This window comes from Cupressus sempervirens, chromosome 9, assembly GCF_028749045.1.
Source record: "Cupressus sempervirens isolate cs-2001-9-10 chromosome 9, ASM2874904v1, whole genome shotgun sequence".
Classification (NCBI taxonomy): domain Eukaryota; kingdom Viridiplantae; phylum Streptophyta; class Pinopsida; order Cupressales; family Cupressaceae; genus Cupressus; species Cupressus sempervirens.
Window position 1 is genome coordinate 148,656,100 of NC_143126.1, and position 20,578 is coordinate 148,676,677.

General features: G+C 36.5%; 1 protein-coding gene across 1 annotated transcript in view; it reads right to left on the bottom strand.

Moving 5' to 3' along the window:
• PHYLLO (2-oxoglutarate decarboxylase/hydro-lyase/magnesium ion-binding protein) overlaps positions 1–20,578 on the bottom strand; it is a 327,122-nt gene that overhangs the window by 232,020 nt on the left and 74,524 nt on the right. Inside the window, exons 7-11 of the mRNA XM_089799357.1 lie at positions 20,178–20,249; positions 19,878–19,943; positions 11,108–11,200; positions 3,368–3,472; positions 3,075–3,269 (exon numbers count right to left, since the gene is read on the bottom strand). Of these exons, the coding sequence (XP_089655483.1) occupies positions 3,075–3,269; positions 3,368–3,472; positions 11,108–11,200; positions 19,878–19,943; positions 20,178–20,249 (531 nt within the window). The remainder of the gene's footprint in view (positions 1–3,074; positions 3,270–3,367; positions 3,473–11,107; positions 11,201–19,877; positions 19,944–20,177; positions 20,250–20,578) is intronic.

Genomic DNA, 20,578 nt, shown 5'->3' on the forward strand with positions numbered 1-20,578 from the left:
CATATAAAAAATGCCATATACTTATGTGAGGTTATTGAGGAAGTCATAGCAAAGGTGGGGGAACAACATGTGGTGCAAGTGATGACGAATAATGCATCAAGTTGTATCACTGCAGATAAACTTTTAACTTTTCAAGTTTTGAAAATAAATTTATTTGAATTTTGAAATTTTTCTAATTCTAACTTTCCTAAGTTCTAAAATGTTTGAATTTCTAATTAACTTAAAATTGTTGTAGGTAAACTTTTGATGGAGAGGCACCCCACTATATTTTGGTCTCTTATGCGGCACACTGCATTGACCCCATGTTGAAGGAAATTGACAAGCTTGAGTGGGTCAAATCATGTGTCGAAAGGGCAAAAAATATATGCAAGTTTATCTATAATCATTCATTTGTCTTTAGCACAATGAGGGATTACACTAGAGACAAGGAGTCAACTCGTCCAGGCACCACGAGGTTTGCCTCGAATTTCATCACACTGTAGTCCTTGTTGACATCAAGGGACGATTTGAGGAGCATGTTTGTTAGGCGAGAGTGGATTTCAACTTTCTATGCTACGACCACTACAGGGGTAGATGTAGTAAATTGCATCTTTGATGATGATGGTTTTTGGAAACCTGCTAAAGAAATTCTTAAGGTAAATTTATTGCAATTTAACATTTAGTATTTTACTATTTAGTATTTAATATTTAACATTTAATATTTAATTGTTTAATGATTTAGTTTTACTTTAAGTTATATTATTTTATATTTAAGTTTTGACTCAAATATTTGTTTAACATTATATGCAGGTCACTAAGCCCCTTGTATCTCTCCTACGAACTGTTGATGGGGAGAAGCCCACTATGGGCTACATATATGAGGGCATGGATAGGGCCAAGGAGTCTATTAGAGCCCAGTATGCAGGAGTGCAAGAGAAGTATGCCCCTATTTGGGATATCATTGATAGGAGATAGCAAAATCAACTCCACCAACCCATCCATGCAGCAGCTTACTTTTTGAATCAGGCATTTTGTTTTTGTCCTGACTTCAAGGCAGATGAGGAGGTTCTCACCGACTTATATACAGTGATCTAGAGGTTGAGTAGCGATGAGGATAGTGCAGTTGCAACCATTGAGCTCGACAAGTTCAATAATAAAGAAGGGCCACTTTTCTCTGGCAGGATGGCCATAGATACTTGGACAACAATACAACCAGGTAAAAATTAAATAATATATTCATGAGTCTAAAGTTTATGACTTATAAGTTGTGCATTTTAATTGTTGATTATGTAATTTTAAAGTTGCAAATGAGACTAATTGTTTTTGTTTTCCCTTATTTCAAATATACGGTGGCAAATGTTTGGGCCCACAACCCCAAAACTTCAAAAAATTGCCATGCGTATTCTGAGTCAGCCAAGTAGCGCTTTTGGATGTGAGCACAGTTGGTCCATGTTCGAGCACATCCACTCGAAGAGGAAAAATAGGTTGACTGTGCAAAGGTTGAATGATCTTGTCTTTGTTCATTACAACCTTTGTCTTAGGATCAAACAGATTTTGGATGCTAACTCCTCTCCGATCATTCTAGAGGAGATTGATCCACAATCAGAGTGGCTCACTAAGGCTGTGGATCCAGTCTTCACTGAGGAAGAGCATGAGTGGGTTGACCAGGTGGATAGAGAGGTTGAGGCTGTGGCCATGGCAAAGGAGGCAGTTAGAGCATGTTCAGGCACTAGTAGACGCACACATGCAAGCACAGACATAGGCTGTAGTGATATTTTCGTGAGCTCATCTTACATGCGGTGGCTATGGCTCGAAAGTTCTTTAGGACCTACATTAGACGCCTTTCTAGTAGGCAGACTGGATACTCAAAGGTTGAGGCTAAGGCTACGACCAAGCTTGAGGATGATGATGAGGATGATGATGAGGATTGAATTGGAGCCTTGTTTTTTCATTTTGTTTACAAATATTGATAAACATACATTTCATGTATCTTCATCTTAGATTCTTACATACAATTATGATTTGATGTCTTATGGATCTTCATCTTACATACATTCTATGATTTGAATCATTATGATCATATGATTTCTATTTAGTAATTTACTTCAGCTACAGCCTAAAATAAACATTTTATGTGTAACATAGTTATGTATGTGATAAATTAATCATTTATGTTCCATGTTTATGTATGTTAACTTCTATTTGATGATGTTATAGTGTTTTAAGTTGTATTCAATAAAGGGTGCATGAAATAAGTTTTAAATTCTTAAAATTTCTAAATTTAAAGGGTTTTTTTTTAATTTGCCAATTCATAGCCGATTCACAATTTGATTCAGCCGATCCAATTCCGATTCTCGTTACTTTTATGTGTGTGTGTGTGTGTGTGTGTGTGTGTGTGTGAGAGAGAGAGAGAGAGAGAGAGAGAGAGAGAGAGAGAGAGTATTGCTCCTTAATCAATCTATAGTGTCTATTTCGATCTGCTAGTAATATTAGTGGGGTTCAGTATTGATATCATTAATTATCAAATATTTATGAATCAATATTGTCATTTGTAATATGCATATCACTGTCCACATTATCATAGTCCCTAAGTGCACTAGCAGCATAAGTGGCTAGTAGATACAATAGGGACGTCACAAGCAATACCAAAGTATATAATTGTTTCAAAATCAAGCTGATGACTAAAGTATACATTATAGTTGAAAGTAGGGAAAATAAGTCTTCATTGAGCCCTACTAAAGATGACACCAATGGTCCACTCCAGCAGTAGTACCCTGTAAATACAATAGATATGACATAACTGATACAAATGATTAAAATTGAAATCAGAACCCAGTTGAAACTCTCACATATAGTCAGAAGTAGCCAAATTTATGGTTTCATTAAACCCCAACCATGAAATATGCAAAACATAAACTTGACAGAACTAAGGAAAAATATTTACCAACAGACATACAAGAATAATGTTAGAAGAAAAAACCTTGCAATGAATTTCAAATCAAGACCATGGAAATTGAGTAAGTTTAGCCATAATCTTAGATGAAATGGTCTCAATGTACTTTTGCACATAATGCTATCAGAGTTCAACTACTTACAGCAGGGAGGAGGTTTGAAATAGCTGTTCCAGATGATGTTATGACTGCTGCAGGTTTGTGTGACCCCCTTGCATATCCCAAAGCATGGAATGCAAGAGAACGTTCATCAATGCATGAAATACACAAGGCATGAGAATTTTGTGCCGCAGCTACTGTAAGTGCAGATGATCTTGATCCTGGTGCTATACAAAAGTACTGGGAAAGAAAAGAAAAGTAAATAAGTAGGGGCAGAAACTTAATGACAATATTCTGAAACTGAATAATAAAAAAAGTTCATTTAAGTTGTTACGTACTGTTATACCAAGTCGACAACACTCCTCAACCATTAGAAATGCCCATAAAGCATTGATGTTGGAAAACTGTCGCAAATGTTGACAAGGCTCTAGCAATGCCTCAAACTGACCACAAAGAATGTGCACACTAAGAATCAAACAATGAATTTACAATTATATAAACTTGAGCATGCATAACATATAGTGTAAATAATTCATGCAGAGCACCCCTTTGTTATGACTTAATTCAACAATTTAAAAATAGGGTAACAGAAGTTAAAAGAATGTCATGTTAAGGTTCTAAAGGAACTTCATCATGGGTCACTGATAATTTTGACTTCATCAATGGTCACTGTATCATCACTTGATTAGGATGGTCAGCTGTCATCCCAAATTCATTAGAAGCAAGGCCTCAAACCGACCACAAAGAATGTGCACACTGACAATAATATAATGAATTTAGAATTACTCGACCTTGAATTAGCATTATATATACCACTAAACAATTCAAGCACCGCACTCCTTTGTTAAAGAATCTAACCAAATTAAACAGTTTTAAAAAGAAGGCATTAATACAAGGTCAATAAATTTCCAAAGGCTTCAATACCAGTCACTGATAACTTTTTCAAGAAAATCTTGTGATGATACAGAAGGCATTGTGAACTCTAGTCATGAATCGTGCATATGTGGCCCATCCAGCTCATCCAATTTAACCAAATTTTATCTGCAGGAGATTTTTGTGCATAGTAATGTAGCAGGAACACAAACTTCATTTACAAGGTGGAAGAAGGGTGCACAAAGGAGGAGATAAGGCTTGTACAATTTTTGGGCATTACAACCTTCCATAATGGGAATGCTTGGTGACAGCATGAAAGTTGCAAGAAAATGATACAAGCCACTCTCTCCAAAAGATTTAAATGGAAAGTTGCTCCAACATGCTACTAGAGAAGTACACAAAGATGTGGAAGATCAAAAGAAGCAACAGTAAAAGTTTGGATGCACAATGTTTTTAGATAGGTATACAGACGGATGAAACCATAACATTCTCAACTTGTAAGTTTTTACTGGCTACAAATAGTGAACTATATTTTTTTTAAGTCAATTGATGCCTCCAACAATATAGTGAATATTGAAAATTTGTGCTTGAAGTTGGAGAAGGTTGTTTTAGAGGTGGGCGTGGCAAATATTCACCAAGTTTTTATCAACAATGCAGCAACCTATATTAAGGCCGGAAGATTGCTTTGAAAGAGGCACCCAATGCTTTTTGGACCCCTTCTCCAGCTCATTGCCTTAACCTTCTTTTGAAAGACATAAGCAAAATTAATTGGGTGACAATGTCGAAAAGAGATATAAAATGTATATTCATAATCACCCATGGACTCTTCACTTGATGAGATTGTGATAGAATGCTACAAGGTTTGCAACTAATTTTCTAACATTTCGAAGTACTTCTAGTTTATGGACTCCCTTTAAGTAGAGGCATGTAAATCATGCATGGATAGACTCAAATTATGCAGAGAATGTTTGGAGAACATTGATGAAAAAAGGATTGTAAACAACAGCATTTGGAGAAGTTTTAATGACTAGAGCTATAGATATTGTCAAGGTTACTTTAAACTTAATTTGATTTTCAAATTAAGCATGTTGTTTTAAATTTTATAAGAATTTGTTTCATAGTAAGTTGTAACTTAATTTTCTTCTACTTTGTACTTGGTAGCTAATGAGGGCTCTGCACTTGATGGATGGGGAGAAAAACTCAACGGGACATTTATAAGGCCTTGGATAGGGCCAAACACACCGTCAAAAAATACTATACAGGGTATGAGATGTCTCCGCTTGAAATAACATTTGATAATAAATAAATAATGAATAATATAAATCTAATGATAATATATCAAATATTATAATAAATTACTATATATATATATATATATATATATAGTTATCTGATATATTATCTATTAAATATATATCATAATATTGATATATTATATCTGAAAATATCTATATAACATATAACTAAAATATGCCATAAATACATTTAAGCATACAACATACTATACAACCAAATGATTAGTGAGACTTGAGTTTGATAAGTCACAGACAGCCACGACCTTTTTGAATAGCCACAAGGGCCTCCTTCCTCCCACGAGTATAAAGGGGGAAGATACTAAAGTAAAGATTCATGGAACATCAAGAAAGGATATATATCATCTAGCTACCATTTTTAAACAGTTTTGTCTTCAGCATCTAGCAAAACTCAAGAGTACAGTCAGCAATAATACTATTCAAAACATATTTGCCCCAGGATAAAAGCAGCAGTTCTAATATTCCATCCACCCTTTGCACCATCAACAGCATTGTATGAACACCTGTGATTCCCAACAAGCAACCCAAAGCCAATGAAATATAGACATTTATTATTGACAGTATAAATAAAACTATTGAGCAAGATATTGTCAACATACACAGCCAGAAGTAATTTTGGAAGCAAATCAGATATAATAAATAATCAGTCAGCCAATATTAGATTTAATTTGCAAAATTCAAATAGAACTTCAGCAATATACAAGAACATAAATCATAAGATTGAAGATCATTATTATAATCAGATCAGGAGAAAAAATTAAATTAGCAATCTAAGTTAGTTTATCTCCTTTAGTCATAACCCTGTATTGGCATATGATTAAAAATATATATATTCAAAAGATACATTATTCTAAATAAAAATATATGAATTAAATTCTTTATCTAAATATATCGATGAACGATATTAATAAAATATATATGTGATTAGTAGGTGAGTAAACATTATAAATAAATATGTGATTAAAATATGATCATTTGAATTGATTTTGGGTGTTATATCATTGCACCTAAAGTTCTGATTCAGATGCGGATGCAGGTGCGAGAATTGGATGCACGGATTTCTTTTTTTGGTTTTGAATGCATATGTACGTACGTATGTATGTATCTATGCATGTATGCAAGTATGGATGTATGGATGCATGTTTACATGCATGCATATAGTCATGATGCATGTATGAATGCATGCATGTACACGTTTATCTATGTATGTATGCATGGATGCATGCATGTGTATATGTATGTATGCATGTGCGATGTTCACAAGTTTTAATGTAATAATTTAATTAATTGATTGGTCCCAAAATTTAAATCAAACAAGAAAATGACCATTAATTGATTACTTTAATTAATAAATATATAAGCCCAAATTATAAAATAGAAAATTAGAAATATTTGTATTTGTGGTTCTAATTGATTTATGTATATCTCAGGCACATCATTTATTTTGGTCATAGGTGTTTGTTTTCCAGTTAACACGTGTCATGGACCTCCGGAGTTTTCCTCCAATGGGGTATTTATGACTGGCGCGTAGGATGTTTTTAGTATGCGTCTTGGATTTTATTTTGGTATTGCGAATTTTAGTTGGGGTTTTTGTCTACCATTTCAAAGGTGAGAGATCCTCCCTATTTGGTGATTGCAAGTTCGGTTGTTCATAACCACCCTAGTTTGTTGCTGGAAATATCATGCAAATATTTCACTTATGCGCCAAATCTGTTGAACGTCTTCATTTGGCGATGATTGTGTAAATTTGAGAATTTGAATGTGCAAATATTATATTTTTGTAGCCGGCATTGTGCGATCTAGAATTCTATGGTTTGCCTGTACTGTAACATCATTGCCATCATAATTGTTATGTGGGCCAGTCAGATCAATGGGTATATCCATCAGCTGAATATATTAAAAATCATTATTGTCAAACATAAGGGCCAACTCATCTATATGACTAAGTCCAAAATTATTGTGCTGTCAGACGAAGATCATACTCAAAGAAGTTTGCCAAGCTGGTTTAAGCCAGGCCGTACAGACTACATTGAACCATACATATATTCCCCTTTGGGAGTGAGTGATCTTGCTCGATATAGGAACCAATCATACAGTACTACATTCGAGGAGAAGGTGAGTGCAGGAAGTAGTCAAACCATATGCCTAACGTGGTTGTTCATTTGGCAAGATGTATACGCTTTAGTGAGGAAGCCAAGGTACCCATATGGTGAGTAAAGAGGAGGGGCTAGCAGGCGATCAACACATCAATGATGCCATTAGCATGCCACACATCCACTGTATGCCAAGTCTAGAGAACTGTACGGTGTTGGTGAAGTTTACTATATGACTGGGATGGCAGACCATATGCAAATCGGGGAGTACGTACGACACTAAAACCATACTGAGCTGGAGATTGACGCCAAAGACAAAAAGGAAGCTGTCAAACTGGTTTTGGTTTTGGAGGAATGACACTGAAGTCTGTCTAGAGGTCTAGAATATTATACAAAGTTTATCTGAAGGTCATTCGCCAATCCTGGACATTACAGCATGCATACAGGTATGCATGTATGCAAAGAAATGAAAGAAATATACAAAATTAAATCATTTTATTAATATGATACTTCATCATTGATCAAGATAAATATTAAATGTCAATTGATAGTTCGCTAATAGCTTAATAAGCCATATCATATACATCTATGTTCACAATTCCAATGCAAATCAGAAATCATTACAATTTGGCATATCTTTTGATGATATTCTTGCAGAATTATCTTACACCTTATCTTTTCAATTTTACATTTTGAGTTTTAGCAGTGCTGCCGAATATGGTCTCTCATATCAGCAGCCTGTCACCATAGAGGCTACTTGCATTGAATTTAAATACGCTACTGTATTTATATTTTGGAGGAATATTATCCACCTATAAGTTTGTAGAGTTGTCAGTTGATTCACATTTAGAAATATTTAGCTTGCAGATAATTTTTGAAGGCCAATTATATCACCAGTGAGGAATATTTGCATTTCTTCAATTGCCATGTTGATAATATCTATATGATAGAATAATCTAGTTCAACAAGGAGAGAAGCTTCTGGCAATATGTTGTAAATCAATGAAATAGTAAAATCAAATGGTAATGTGTACAAAACTGTTGTATATTTTTCTATTATGGGAGAAAAATGAAGTTTTAATTGTGTACCATCAACGTAGATCATAGTTCAAAAATTTGGGAACTTGTGAGTTGATATCTGCATGATAGAATATTAAAAAATCTAAAACAAAAGAATAGAAATTTCTGGCAATGTGTTGGAGATCAGTAACACATAAAGCTATGTCGAAAGGAAAATCGGTGTAGTTTTTCGAATGGATACGGGAAAAATTGAAGTTTTAGCTAGGCTAATGTGGAACGTGGTTCAAAAAGTTGCATTACTACATAGGGCACTCGTAAGTTAATATCTACATGATAGTATAATGATAATCTAAAACAAAGAGAAGAGAAATTTCTGGCAATGTGTTGGAAATCACTGATATAGTTTATGATTTCCCCTGAAGGCACCTAATAAGTCTATCATAGGGTTGTGGATGTGCTCTAGTACCTCCACATGCTTTCCTAGGCACCTTTGAAGAGCATTCACATCCTTGCGCACACGAATCCACATGGAGACTGGGGAGGAGAGAAACGGTAACTAAGTATTGTACATGAAGCCCAATGGAAGGTGGAAATCTGACCTAAGGACTTGAGAACCCCATAAGGGTGGAATTCAGCCCATCCTTGGGCTTTTGCCAAGTAATATCTTCTTAAAAAAGATGTGTATGGATCCTCATCAACTCATGTTTTTTGGCAAATTTTCTCACTACCTGATTTCTTGTTTTCTTTCATCAATAGGCCTCAAATGCCTACAATTTTCAAGTTTTAGGCATTCTGCACGTGTCAAGCAAATCTAGATAAAAGGTGGGGGTGATGTGATCATGGAGCCCGATGGAGAGTGGAATTCTACCCTTAGATGGGCTTAAGAGCCCTACAGAAGGTGGAAATTCACCCATCCTTGGGCTTAGCCCAACTTCGTTACCTTCAAAAACATGTTAAATCATGTCTAAACTTTCAATTTTATCCTTGGTTTCCTCTCCATTTAGATCACCTTAACAGAAAATCAACTTACTTTTTCAGAATTTTTCCAATGAACATAAGACTTCTGATTTTTCTTCACTTTCAGCAGCTTGTATGATCTTTAAGTCTCAAGATTCACCTTTCAAGTGTCAAAAACTCACATACAACTCTCCCCAACATGATCTGATTTTGATCTAGAGGCTAGGCAAATTTGGGAATTAGCTAATATATGGAGTCCAACAAAAGGTGGAATTCCAACCTTGCTTCTGCTCTGGAGCACCACAGAGGGTGGAATTCCACCATCTCTTGGGCTCACCCAGGTAAGTCTTCTTTCAACACACTAAGTGCTAACTCCCGTTTTTGTGCTTGTTCATGCTTTCAATATTTTGAAAGCTAATTCCTTTTTAATATTCTCCATTTCAAACATGTTTGAGAAACTAAACATTAACTAATTCCTGAAAGCTAAAGTGGTTGAAAAGCGATTAATTTATATTTCATTACTTTATGTTGGTATCTAAAATGTAGTATTAAATAGTTATAAAATAAAGTGACTTTAAAGAACTGAGATTGATTGAAGTCAAATAATAGATTGGTTCATGACCTGTCAAATCATATACCAAAGGAAGGTTTACGAGAGAAGAAACAAATCAGGGAAAAATAATTTTATCAGTGAATACTGGAGAGCGTTGGGTTTCAGGAACTTGATGGCAGAATCCCTCAACTTGATGGCGGAATCCTTTAAGTCTTGTGGATTGGACAGAAACCTAATCCCACTTCTCAGTGGATTCATATCACAGTGTCAGTTTGTCTTCAATAATGAAATAAGTGAAGTCTTCCATAAAGACTAATTTATGAGGCATATTAGTAATTTTTTTATTTTAAGATTTGTCATTCAGTTTCAGAATAAATCATTACTGCGGGAAACAAATATTCCATGCTTAAGAATAAGTCATATGGCTGGAGAATCAATAATATCTTTGCTAAGTTATGATTTGGAGAAAACAAACTATCAAATGTTTTGCAAGTTTGAAGCTTAATATCAAGAGTTTAGTAAATAAAATATTATCAGGTTTAAAGGGTCGATTATTCTGAAGTATGCAGGCGATCATCTCGATTCAACCCATGGATATCATATTTCTGTGGATATTATATTTTCGTGCGACAAAGGCATTTGAAAGAGTGATTAGAGCTGGAGAAAAATGCTTTGAGCTGACAGATAGAATAAAAGGGTTTGTAATGTTTATTGATGATTATGGTCAGCCAACATTTAACACAGGTCGTGAGTATTGAAGAGATTTGTTTCTAAGGAATTAATCATTTCTATTGAGTGCACAAATGAATATATAAGTTTTGACACAAAGCAAATTACAATCTTTCCCAGTTGAAAGAGATTTTGTTAGTTGTTGTGAAGAGTTTGCCATGTGGTATGAAAGCTGGCACAACCAAACTTAGACCCTGTACCTGGGTAGTCTGGAATGGTTAAGCAACTAACATGATTCATTAGACTTAATATATTGTTTAAGAAGAATATGAATACTTTCTCAGAAATAGCTTCTCAACCTATGACAAAAAGATGATTCGTAGTATCACAAATGCAAATTTGTATAAACTTGTAATGACAATCTCAAGCAAATGCAAAGACCATGGTTTATATCACCCCCATTTTCAATTCCCCAAAAGTTAAACCATAAAATAACGTATACACAATAAAGGTCATAAGGTGCATCCTTCTGACTGAAACAAAGATGCATCAATTCCGAAACTTAATAGAACACTTACACCATTATGCTAGCAATGCATACCTGGCTTGCCATGAGTTCATGTTTGCACCACATAGACGATGACTGGTCATCTTTTTGTAATTCAGTTTCTGAATAAAGAAATATTTTTGTATCCTGAAACCAAAATTTTGCAGACATAAGAACTTATGCTACATTTTGTGCCAATTATTCATATAATTAATTTTAGAGTTTACAGCAATTTTTTTAAAGACAACCTTTTTTATTTTTTATTTTTTTATTTTTTTCGTTCTTTATATTGTACCAAAGATTGGACCTTATCCCTCATTTGCTGTTCTGCACATATTTACTTGAATTTATTCACCATATGCTGTCTGCATAATACACAATTTTTTAATTAGTATCCATTTGTACAAGGCTATAGGCCTTGAAATTATCTACTTACCATAACATGTGTCCTCTTAAGTTTTCACCATTACAACCATGATAAATACAAATGTTTCGGATGACAACCACAAAGTTTGCAGCAAGATACTAGGGACTATATCATATAAAGCTAAAACTCGTCTGCACAATGACTTAGTTTATGACTGGTAGAGAAGCATAAACAAACATAAAGGAACACCAAAGTCCTAAACGTATTGGAAAAAGTAACGTTGGAAAACTTGGCAAAGCCAAGAACTTGCCAAGGCCTGAAATTTTTCGGGTAAAATGCAGCCAAAAACTCGGGAACTATAAAAACTGCTTAAATCTAATTAGAAATGATTTTTTCTTTTGCAAGAATTAAATGAAAATAAACAAGTTGAATCTAGACATCATAAATGCAAAGTGGGTATAAACACACATTCTCATAGGAATATTGATCGCTAGAACCATACAATACAAATAGTAAATTGTTTAATGTAAAACTAAAAGTAAATATATCACTACAATTAGATCTTCCTCTTCCTAACTCTACTAAACAATAAGGCAGAGGTAGAAGTACAACTAGAGGGTCTAGTCCTAGAAGCCTATGTTGGGCATGACTATGCCTCCTCGCTTACTATCTCTGATTATGTGTGTGGCTCATCCTCCATACTAGATGTGGCTCCTCCTGGCACTAACAATGACTCCTCATAATACTCATCTTCCCCAATGTCATTAATGCGAAACCAAATCTACTCCCCTCCTCCATAACTTGTCTCTCCAAATTCGTGATGTCATCCTCTAAAAAAATGGAGGTTGGTCCTATGATGTCCAATCACTATAAAGATCTACATCATCCAAAACAATTAGACCAGCTACTACTTCTTGTGCCTTTCTTATGCGCAATCGAAGATTATATTGTACAAATATAAGGTCATTAAGGCATTTTTGGACTAACTTGTTTCTCCTCTTGATTTAGATTGTAATGTTCCCAATGCCCTAGGAAAAAAAAATTCGTTATCTCCATAGTTTCTCGAAGGAAATCAGCATGTATATGGCCTGTATGTATTTGGAGGAAGTTGTGCTAAGCCTGTTTGGGAGCAACAAGAACCGAACATGCAATCAGTGATGTTTGTACGGTGGCAGGTGATGTTCATATGGTGGCAGTAGGGGTCATATGATGAGTTGCGGGAGTGTGCGGTGTGGGGTGATGGTTGTACGGTGGGAGTAGAAGACAGCACGTACAGTAAGTTTCAAAAGGGGTTCGTATGGTGGAGTAGGAGTTTATCGTATGGTGTGGGGGCTATGTACGATGATTCCAAATATCTGTACGATAGAGAATGGAAGATGTACGGTTCAAGAGCCGGTAGGAATACCGTATGGTGTAGGTTGGGTTTGCATGATGACACTAGATATTTGAGTAGGTGTTCCTTCAAGCCGTACGGTAGTGAATATGTATGCCAAGGGAAGAATCAATGTTGAATTAAATATCCAAATGCAAACACACAGAGATAATATAGAGAAGGTACACCAAACATGAAATAGTACTCGTATCACAATGAATTATAAAATTGAATTTTCAGACAAAGGTGGTGCTTTGACTTGCTAGATCTGAGCCAAGTAGTACACAGGCAAAATCAGGTGAGGGTTGAATCCAACCAAAACCGAAAAGCCAAATAGAGAAGATCTTTTACTTCCGAAATGCTGAACAATACAGAACTCCAACAAGAATTTGCAATACAAAGAAATAATCCAAATTGCATACCAACTACTACCTACATGCCATGCTTAAATACCCATCAAAGAAACTTTCTAAGGGTTTACAAAGATAGCCGACGGCCACACCTACCTACAGAAACAATTAAATAAAAATGTGTCCAAGATATACTAAATCAATCAGCCCATTAACGAAGGTTTGAATAAATATTTATTTTATGACAAGAACATTACAATCTCTCTGTCCCAAAATTTGCTTGTAATCAAGCGAATGCAAATCCGATTCTTAAAAACCTTCTGTAATCAGCTTCTTCAGTTTCAAGTCAAGTACCAAGTAGATCTTATCGCCGTAGTATATGATATCATCAATAACTTGGTATCTTTCATCATGTATATAGACATCCATCAACTCATGCAAAATTGTTCTTTGAGTACTCGACCAATAGATGGACCTGTCAATTATCCAAGGAATGGGGTAAAGTGTTGATTGTCATGTTTTTACTTGTAGCATATGGGATCATGTCATGTTTAAAAATGGCCTACATCTTCTTGATTGTTACTTCCGTTGATCCTTTATTTGACATTCCTCTTAGCAATACCTTCTTGCCATCCATCTCGAATGAAAAGTTCATCCTCTTGAAACTTTGGGTGTACTAGTCAAGGGTCTCCATCCACTGGATGCCCAATGTGATATTTGTATCAACCAAATCTATGACAAAGAAATCATCTGTCAAGGTATAGTTTCCCATGGAAATTTTTAGCCATGGGATCACATGAGTGTAGGGTAACAAGGTTCCTCTAGCAACCTTAACCTCAAATCCTCCATGCTCTATTGCATGCAAGCCCTTACTAGCGACCAAAGATGAATCGATGAAATTGAGTGTGGTACCATTATTCATCATGACTGTGACTTGTCTCCCAAGAAGTGTGCTACAAACCCAGAAGATAATACTTCCAGCCATTGTCGTGAGGGTAGCAATGGAACCCCCTTTTTGTATCAGGGCATTTATTCTCTCCTCTTGGTTACTTTCTTCACCAGTCACTATAGGTATTTGTCCTTCATCGTCATTAGGTAACACCTCAATGTAATGAATCTTTCCCTTCCCAAGGAAGCGATGACCTAGTCCCCATGGTTCCTTGCACGTGAAACAAAGTTTTTTCCTTTGGAGCTCTTGCTGCAAGTCTTCATCCAACGGAGGTTTTTTCTGAATTGGCTCCTTGTCTTTGTCTTCTTGTGGGGACTATGTTGGCGTAGCTATGTGAGTTTTGGAGGAAGATGCGGCCATGTTACGCACCTTCTTAATAGCCTCGTTGAGTGCACACAAGTTGAACCCTATGATCTAGCCTCTCAAAGGCTCTTTCAACCCATCCATGAGTAACACAATTTGATGTGTTTCGGAGACATCTGTGACTAATACTAACAATCTTTGCAACTCAGTGATGTAATTGTCTACCATACCTGTTTGCTTTAGCTAAGCGAAATTTTTGAAGTTTAGCTTACGGTCCTTCCCATCGAAACGGTCACTGAGTCTCTCAATGAACAATCCAAAAATTTAGACACTATTTATTGGCCACGCCATTCACATTTTTTGTTGATCAAGCTTTGATTTACTTGGTAAACAAGCCTATTATACAAGGAAGGGTAAGGAGGTGGCTAATCCTCCTCCTAGAGTTTACTATTAAAATCATACTACATCCAGGAAGGAACCATATAATTGCAGATCAATTGTCACGCATATTATTAGGGGAACCAGTAAAGGAGGGAGTGAATGAAGACTTTCAAGTCACACATTATACCAAGTTGTCATACTACCTCACTAGTATGAAGGAATTGGCCAATATATGTCTTCTACTTTTACAAGAGACATGCCAGTTTGTGGAAGGAGGATTGCGTTGAAGAGTACGACATTTCAACTTTTCAACAGCTTACTGTACAAAATGGGGTCAGATGAAGTGTTGCAAAGGTGTGTAATGGAAGAAGAGATCCTAGGAGTACTCAAAGAATCCCATGAAGGAATTGCAAGAGTCCATATGGGACCTGATACTACAACACACAAGGTGTTATTGGCGGGACTAAGGTGGCCAAACTTGCACATATATGCCCAACAATGGGTATAAAGTTGTGATACATGCCAACAAGCAAGAAACTCTTGAAAAGCAATTCCATGCCTCTTTTTCAATCACAACCAAAGGAGTTATTCAAGAGATGGGGGTCGGACATTGTAGGACCCCTGAAGGTAAGCAACATGCATAGATGAATGCGTAATAGTGGTTACTGAGTATTTCACAAAGTGGATAGAAGAAAAGGCCCTTCTTGATAACACACCATTAAGTATAGCCAAATTCTTGTACGCACAAATAGTAACCCGGTTCGGCATACCTCTTTAAATAATGAGTGATCGAATACATTTTGTAAATCAAGTAACTTGAACCACGACTATCGAGTTCAAAATTTTCCATTCAGTTTCCAATCCATACAATCCTCGAGCTCATGGTCAAGCTGAGGCCACAAACAAATTGCTACTATCCATCATGTACAAGACTTGTGGGTTAGAACAGGACAACTGGGACGAGAGGCTTCCTACAGTGTTATGGGCATATAGGACCGCTTATAAAGCCACAAGTCGGAAAACTTTGTTCCAATTAATGTATGGGCAGGAGGTTGTGATGCCAACATAATAAACAGCTCCAAGATTGAGGGTTACAGTCGAATATAGACTAAGAGACAGGGAAAGCCTGAGGGAGAGGCTCAACACTTTACTAAGAATGGATGAAAAGAAGGATGACAACACAATGGACTACTGAGGTAGCACAAAACAGAAGGAAGTTTAGGCATGACAGGCATTTACAATGAATGAATTTTCAATCAAGCCAACTAGTACTCAAATATAAAGGTTGGAATGAACTTAGACCACGAAAATTTAAAGTCTAATGGTTGGGACCCTACAAGATAAGGAAAGTTATAGCAAATGGCGCCATAAAATTATCTAGTCTAAATGATAATCCCCTAAAAGACCCAGTTAATGGATCAAAGTTGAAAATTTACAAGCAAAGACAACAAACTTTTCAAATCCATATATTACAAGTAATACAAGATCCAAGAAGATTGAATATGGAAAAAGACAGGGTAAAGTACTTAAAAAGAATTATAAAAGGTAAAATAGAGAAAAAACAAAAGGGGCAAAAATAAAACAAGTGAAGGGAAAATGGGCCCACCCGAACAGGGAAGAGCTGCGTTATAAAGCTAGTGAGGGGAAAGCAAGAATAAGCAAAAGAAGCAACCAACAAAATGACAATAAACAGGAACTGACAGAAGCAAGCACAAGCAATCATCATAAGAATCAAGTCGTATGGACAAGAAAGGCAAGACGAGGCACAAGCATCCATACAAATCAGGTTGCGCAGACAAAGGCAAGAGGAGGCACAAGTAGTTGTACAATCCAAGCTGTCCGAATAAGGAACACAATCGAGGAAATTAACCGTACAGAATTCGTCATACACGACGTGACCAACAACGTACAAATGAGGGAAAGCACCATCAAAGGAGGGAAAAAGATTGGCATATGCATAAAGTCCATCATATAGGAGGAGAAAGCAAAGAGTTTCGTAGGCATAAACCCCAGCGTACGGAAGGAGAAGCCGATCAGACTGTACAAGATGATCGTACATGCAACAAGAAGCACCACACGAGTAGAAGGAAGCAGCATTTGTACAGTGACCATACTCATTCGAGGAAGTTGTATGGTAAGACACATAGAAAGAAACAGTTGGGAGGTTGGAAACACAAAAGAAGCTAGGGTATTTGAGAAAAAGCACAAAATGGTCAAAAACAAGTTGAGGGAATCTGAACAAAGGTGCAGTTACAAATTCAAGAAGGGACAAGATCACAAGTAAGAAATATGACGTCTTCCAAGAGGAAGGAAAGGGGAAAGGCAGTGAGAAAACCATAGCGACAAGTATTACATTTGAGAGTGTTTCTGGAAGCGAATGTCGAGCTCGATGGGAAAATGCGAAAGAAACTCGTGCTAAAGGAAGCATTGAAGAAAGAAGAGGTAGAAAAAAAATGATGCCCATCTTTGATTTGAGGGAATTCAAGCCTATACTTAGAACAATGATTGCGGGGTATGATAAGAAAATACACATATCTATAATCCAGTACTTTCAACAAAGTATTACAATTTCTTATTCTGCATGGCATGTGATCAAGGTGTAAGGGGTTCCAGAGGGCAAGACCCAGCAAAAACTTCAACCAATATGACAATGGAAGAAAGGAAGAAATGGCTTGGACTAATGTGCAGGGATGGTCTCATAGATAAAGAATGGGAGAGCATTCTCAATAAAAGCAATAGCCAAGGTTTGAAAAAGACTTTTATAGCTCATGGAGAATGGAGATGTATTGTGGATTTGGTCAAGAGTAAACTTACAGGAGGGAGTCAAACCTCCAACATAGCCATATGGATGTTGCCCTTAGTAAATGTGTTGAACATTGGGAGGGTCTATAATTGGGTGCAACTCCTCTCAGAACGATTGAAGAAGTTTTTGGAGCTAATATAAAACTTTTTACATGCCTCATCATGCCATAGCCATGTTTTTGGAAGCTCTCCACACACAGGTAGCTCCAAAACATTGGAGAACATTTGACCTTCCAAATAGAGTGGAACCCTATAGGCCTACAAAGACATATTGGCTAGACATGGACACATTCGGAGTTGGAAGTGGTGAACCATGAAAGAAGAGGGTGAGATAGGAAGCCTCCATTCAGACATAGAGCACAGAGGAAGAAGAAAGTTTGGATGATGATGGAGGAGATACAGGTATGGAGGACTTGTCTTCAAATCCCATGAAGATGAGTTCTGGTTGGTAGATAACACTTTCAGAGGAACACCCAAAGAAGTTACGCTCCTAACTATCGAAGAGGGAACCTTGCCAAGAGCCATGCTAGAATAGGTCGAGATCCAAACACAACTGACGGAAGCAAGAGGAGAACTAAGCCCTGCAAGTACGACAATGTACAGTAGTACACCAACAAGGGATAGTCATACGCTAATAGAGGATAGTCGTACGCCAGCATCACAACAAGACGACCATATGACCGAGACAGAGGAGGACCATACGGCAAGGGAAAGATGTACGGAAGACATGAACTAGGATGCCCGAATGGAGGACACAAACCAAAAGGCTCATACGGAGTACATAAACAAGGAAGCCCATACAGTTGATGAAAACAGTATGGCAATAGGAGAAGCCAGTCATACGTCGCCAATAGGAGGAAATGACGGACTTCGTATAGAGGAAGAAAGTTGTACAACACGGATGGGAGGGCATTCCTAGATTGGGAGCAAACCGAGTATCATTCACAACATCACGGTTGTTGTCAGTAGCAAATTTAGTTCCAGCAGATCAGATAGCTCAAGCTAAAGTGGTAGATCTTCAATCCCACAAGAAGGCACCGCACACCATCAGGATCACCAGCCCTTAGGGAGTGGAGATGGCTCAACCAATTCCTTTGGTAGTGATACCTGCTGACACTGCAAGAACCGGGTTGCAGAAAAAGTATATCAGCAGTGGCCACCAAGAGATGAGTCCAGAACTTGGACGGGAGGGAAATGAGGCAGACAGGTTATTGGAGAAATTCCAAATAGGAGTAAAGGAAGTACCCCCACCCTCACCCACTTTTCTATAAACAGGGGATGAAGACAGGATGGAAGCAGAAAGGACTGTAGTTTGTGCAGATTACAGCCTTTTAGAGGTTTGCATTTGGGGTATAGAGAGCCGCCATTCATCTATACAGGCAGTGGCTACTATTTGGGGTTGCAGGGGCAGCGTTTGACAGATATTTGGGCACATTTGGAATAAGGATGCCTCCCTTATTAATTCTAAGCTTCAGTGTCAATCTGGGACAATTTTGAAGTCTGTGATATTAGCTAAAGGGGCTAATTTATGCATACTTCTGCTACAGGTTCATTCCAATGGTTTTAAATTAGATTTCATGTGCTTTAATTTGTGCATTGTAATCTGATTTTTTCTCAGAATATTGTAATCAGTCCATTAGATATTGGTTTGAATAAGAAGGATTGAAACTAAATTTTCATGCCAAGTGTTTGTGAAAATGTCCATTGGCTGTAGATGCACATTTTACTTGTAGAAATCATGTGTATGCACTTGAAAGGGTTAGAAAGGATTGCATTGTAACTTAGGTCTTTGCCTAGACTTCTTGGTAATCTTTTGCAAGCATTCGAACTTCATTTGAAACCATTCTGAGCAAGCAAAAACAATCTGAAAATAAAAGACAGAGGATAGAGCTGGCATGCAAAGTGTTTGACAAAAAGTCAAACGTCTGAAAAGTAGAGCAATTTGGTGTTTGTTATAGTTAAAACTAGTAGAGGTTCTTACAGTTGTTGGACCAACCCATTTGATGCACAATGATAGTTCCTCTTTACTTGGACAAACAGAAAATGTTAAACCTTTGAAAGCAATGACCTGTTTGAAAAGGAATTCTAGGAGAAACCGAAAGGCAGTAAGATTAATGGGAAAATTCAAAATAATCAACCCTAAAGCAGTCAGTTGTGTGTTAAAAAGCTACTCTAATTAACCTCTAGTCATATATATACTAATCAATTTATGTGACATGACACTTTTAGTTTCTGTAAACTAATGTTGCATAGCGGGGAACTAAAAGATAGCTAAAGCGATAAGAAATCATTTATCATACCACATTTCCCATTAAAGTAGTTGAGGCGGAGAGTTGAATAAAGAATTGGAAAAAGTGATCCTTCTCCTGATGGAAAAACATGGAAAAAATTTAATTCAAATGATATCCATCTTTTAATATTTGAAAGAAACTCATTCAAATTTAAAACGCACCATACGGATGCCCTAAATTTGACATATCCATCATAATTTTTTAGGTTCAAATATAAAGAACCCCTGCAAGAATAGTAGTTGTGCTATTGAGCCTTTAATCATTATCATGATATTCATCATTTTACAAAAATTAAACAAATAGCAATACCTGAAGAAAAGCCAACAATTCCAAGCAATCAATATCAGTTTCAGTTGATATCTGAGTCCTGGTAGGAATAACCTGATTATGCATAAAACAACAAACAGAAACTGTTTACTTCCAGAGGTCTCAATTCACTAAGCAATATAAAAATATATATTTCAAAAGTGATGTATCTCAAATTACAAAGTGTGCATAAGAAAAGACAAAGAAAACACACACACATATGTGTGTGTGTGTGTGTGTGTAGAGAGAGAGAGAGAGAGAGAGAGAGAGTCTTGCAACTAAATCTGCCTGCACCACAATTATAGTTACTAGTTCTGTACTTGTCATATGATCGACAGTTAGATTTATGTGCCTCATAATAAGTAATTTAGAATGATCTTGATATAGCAGAATAAACTCTTGTA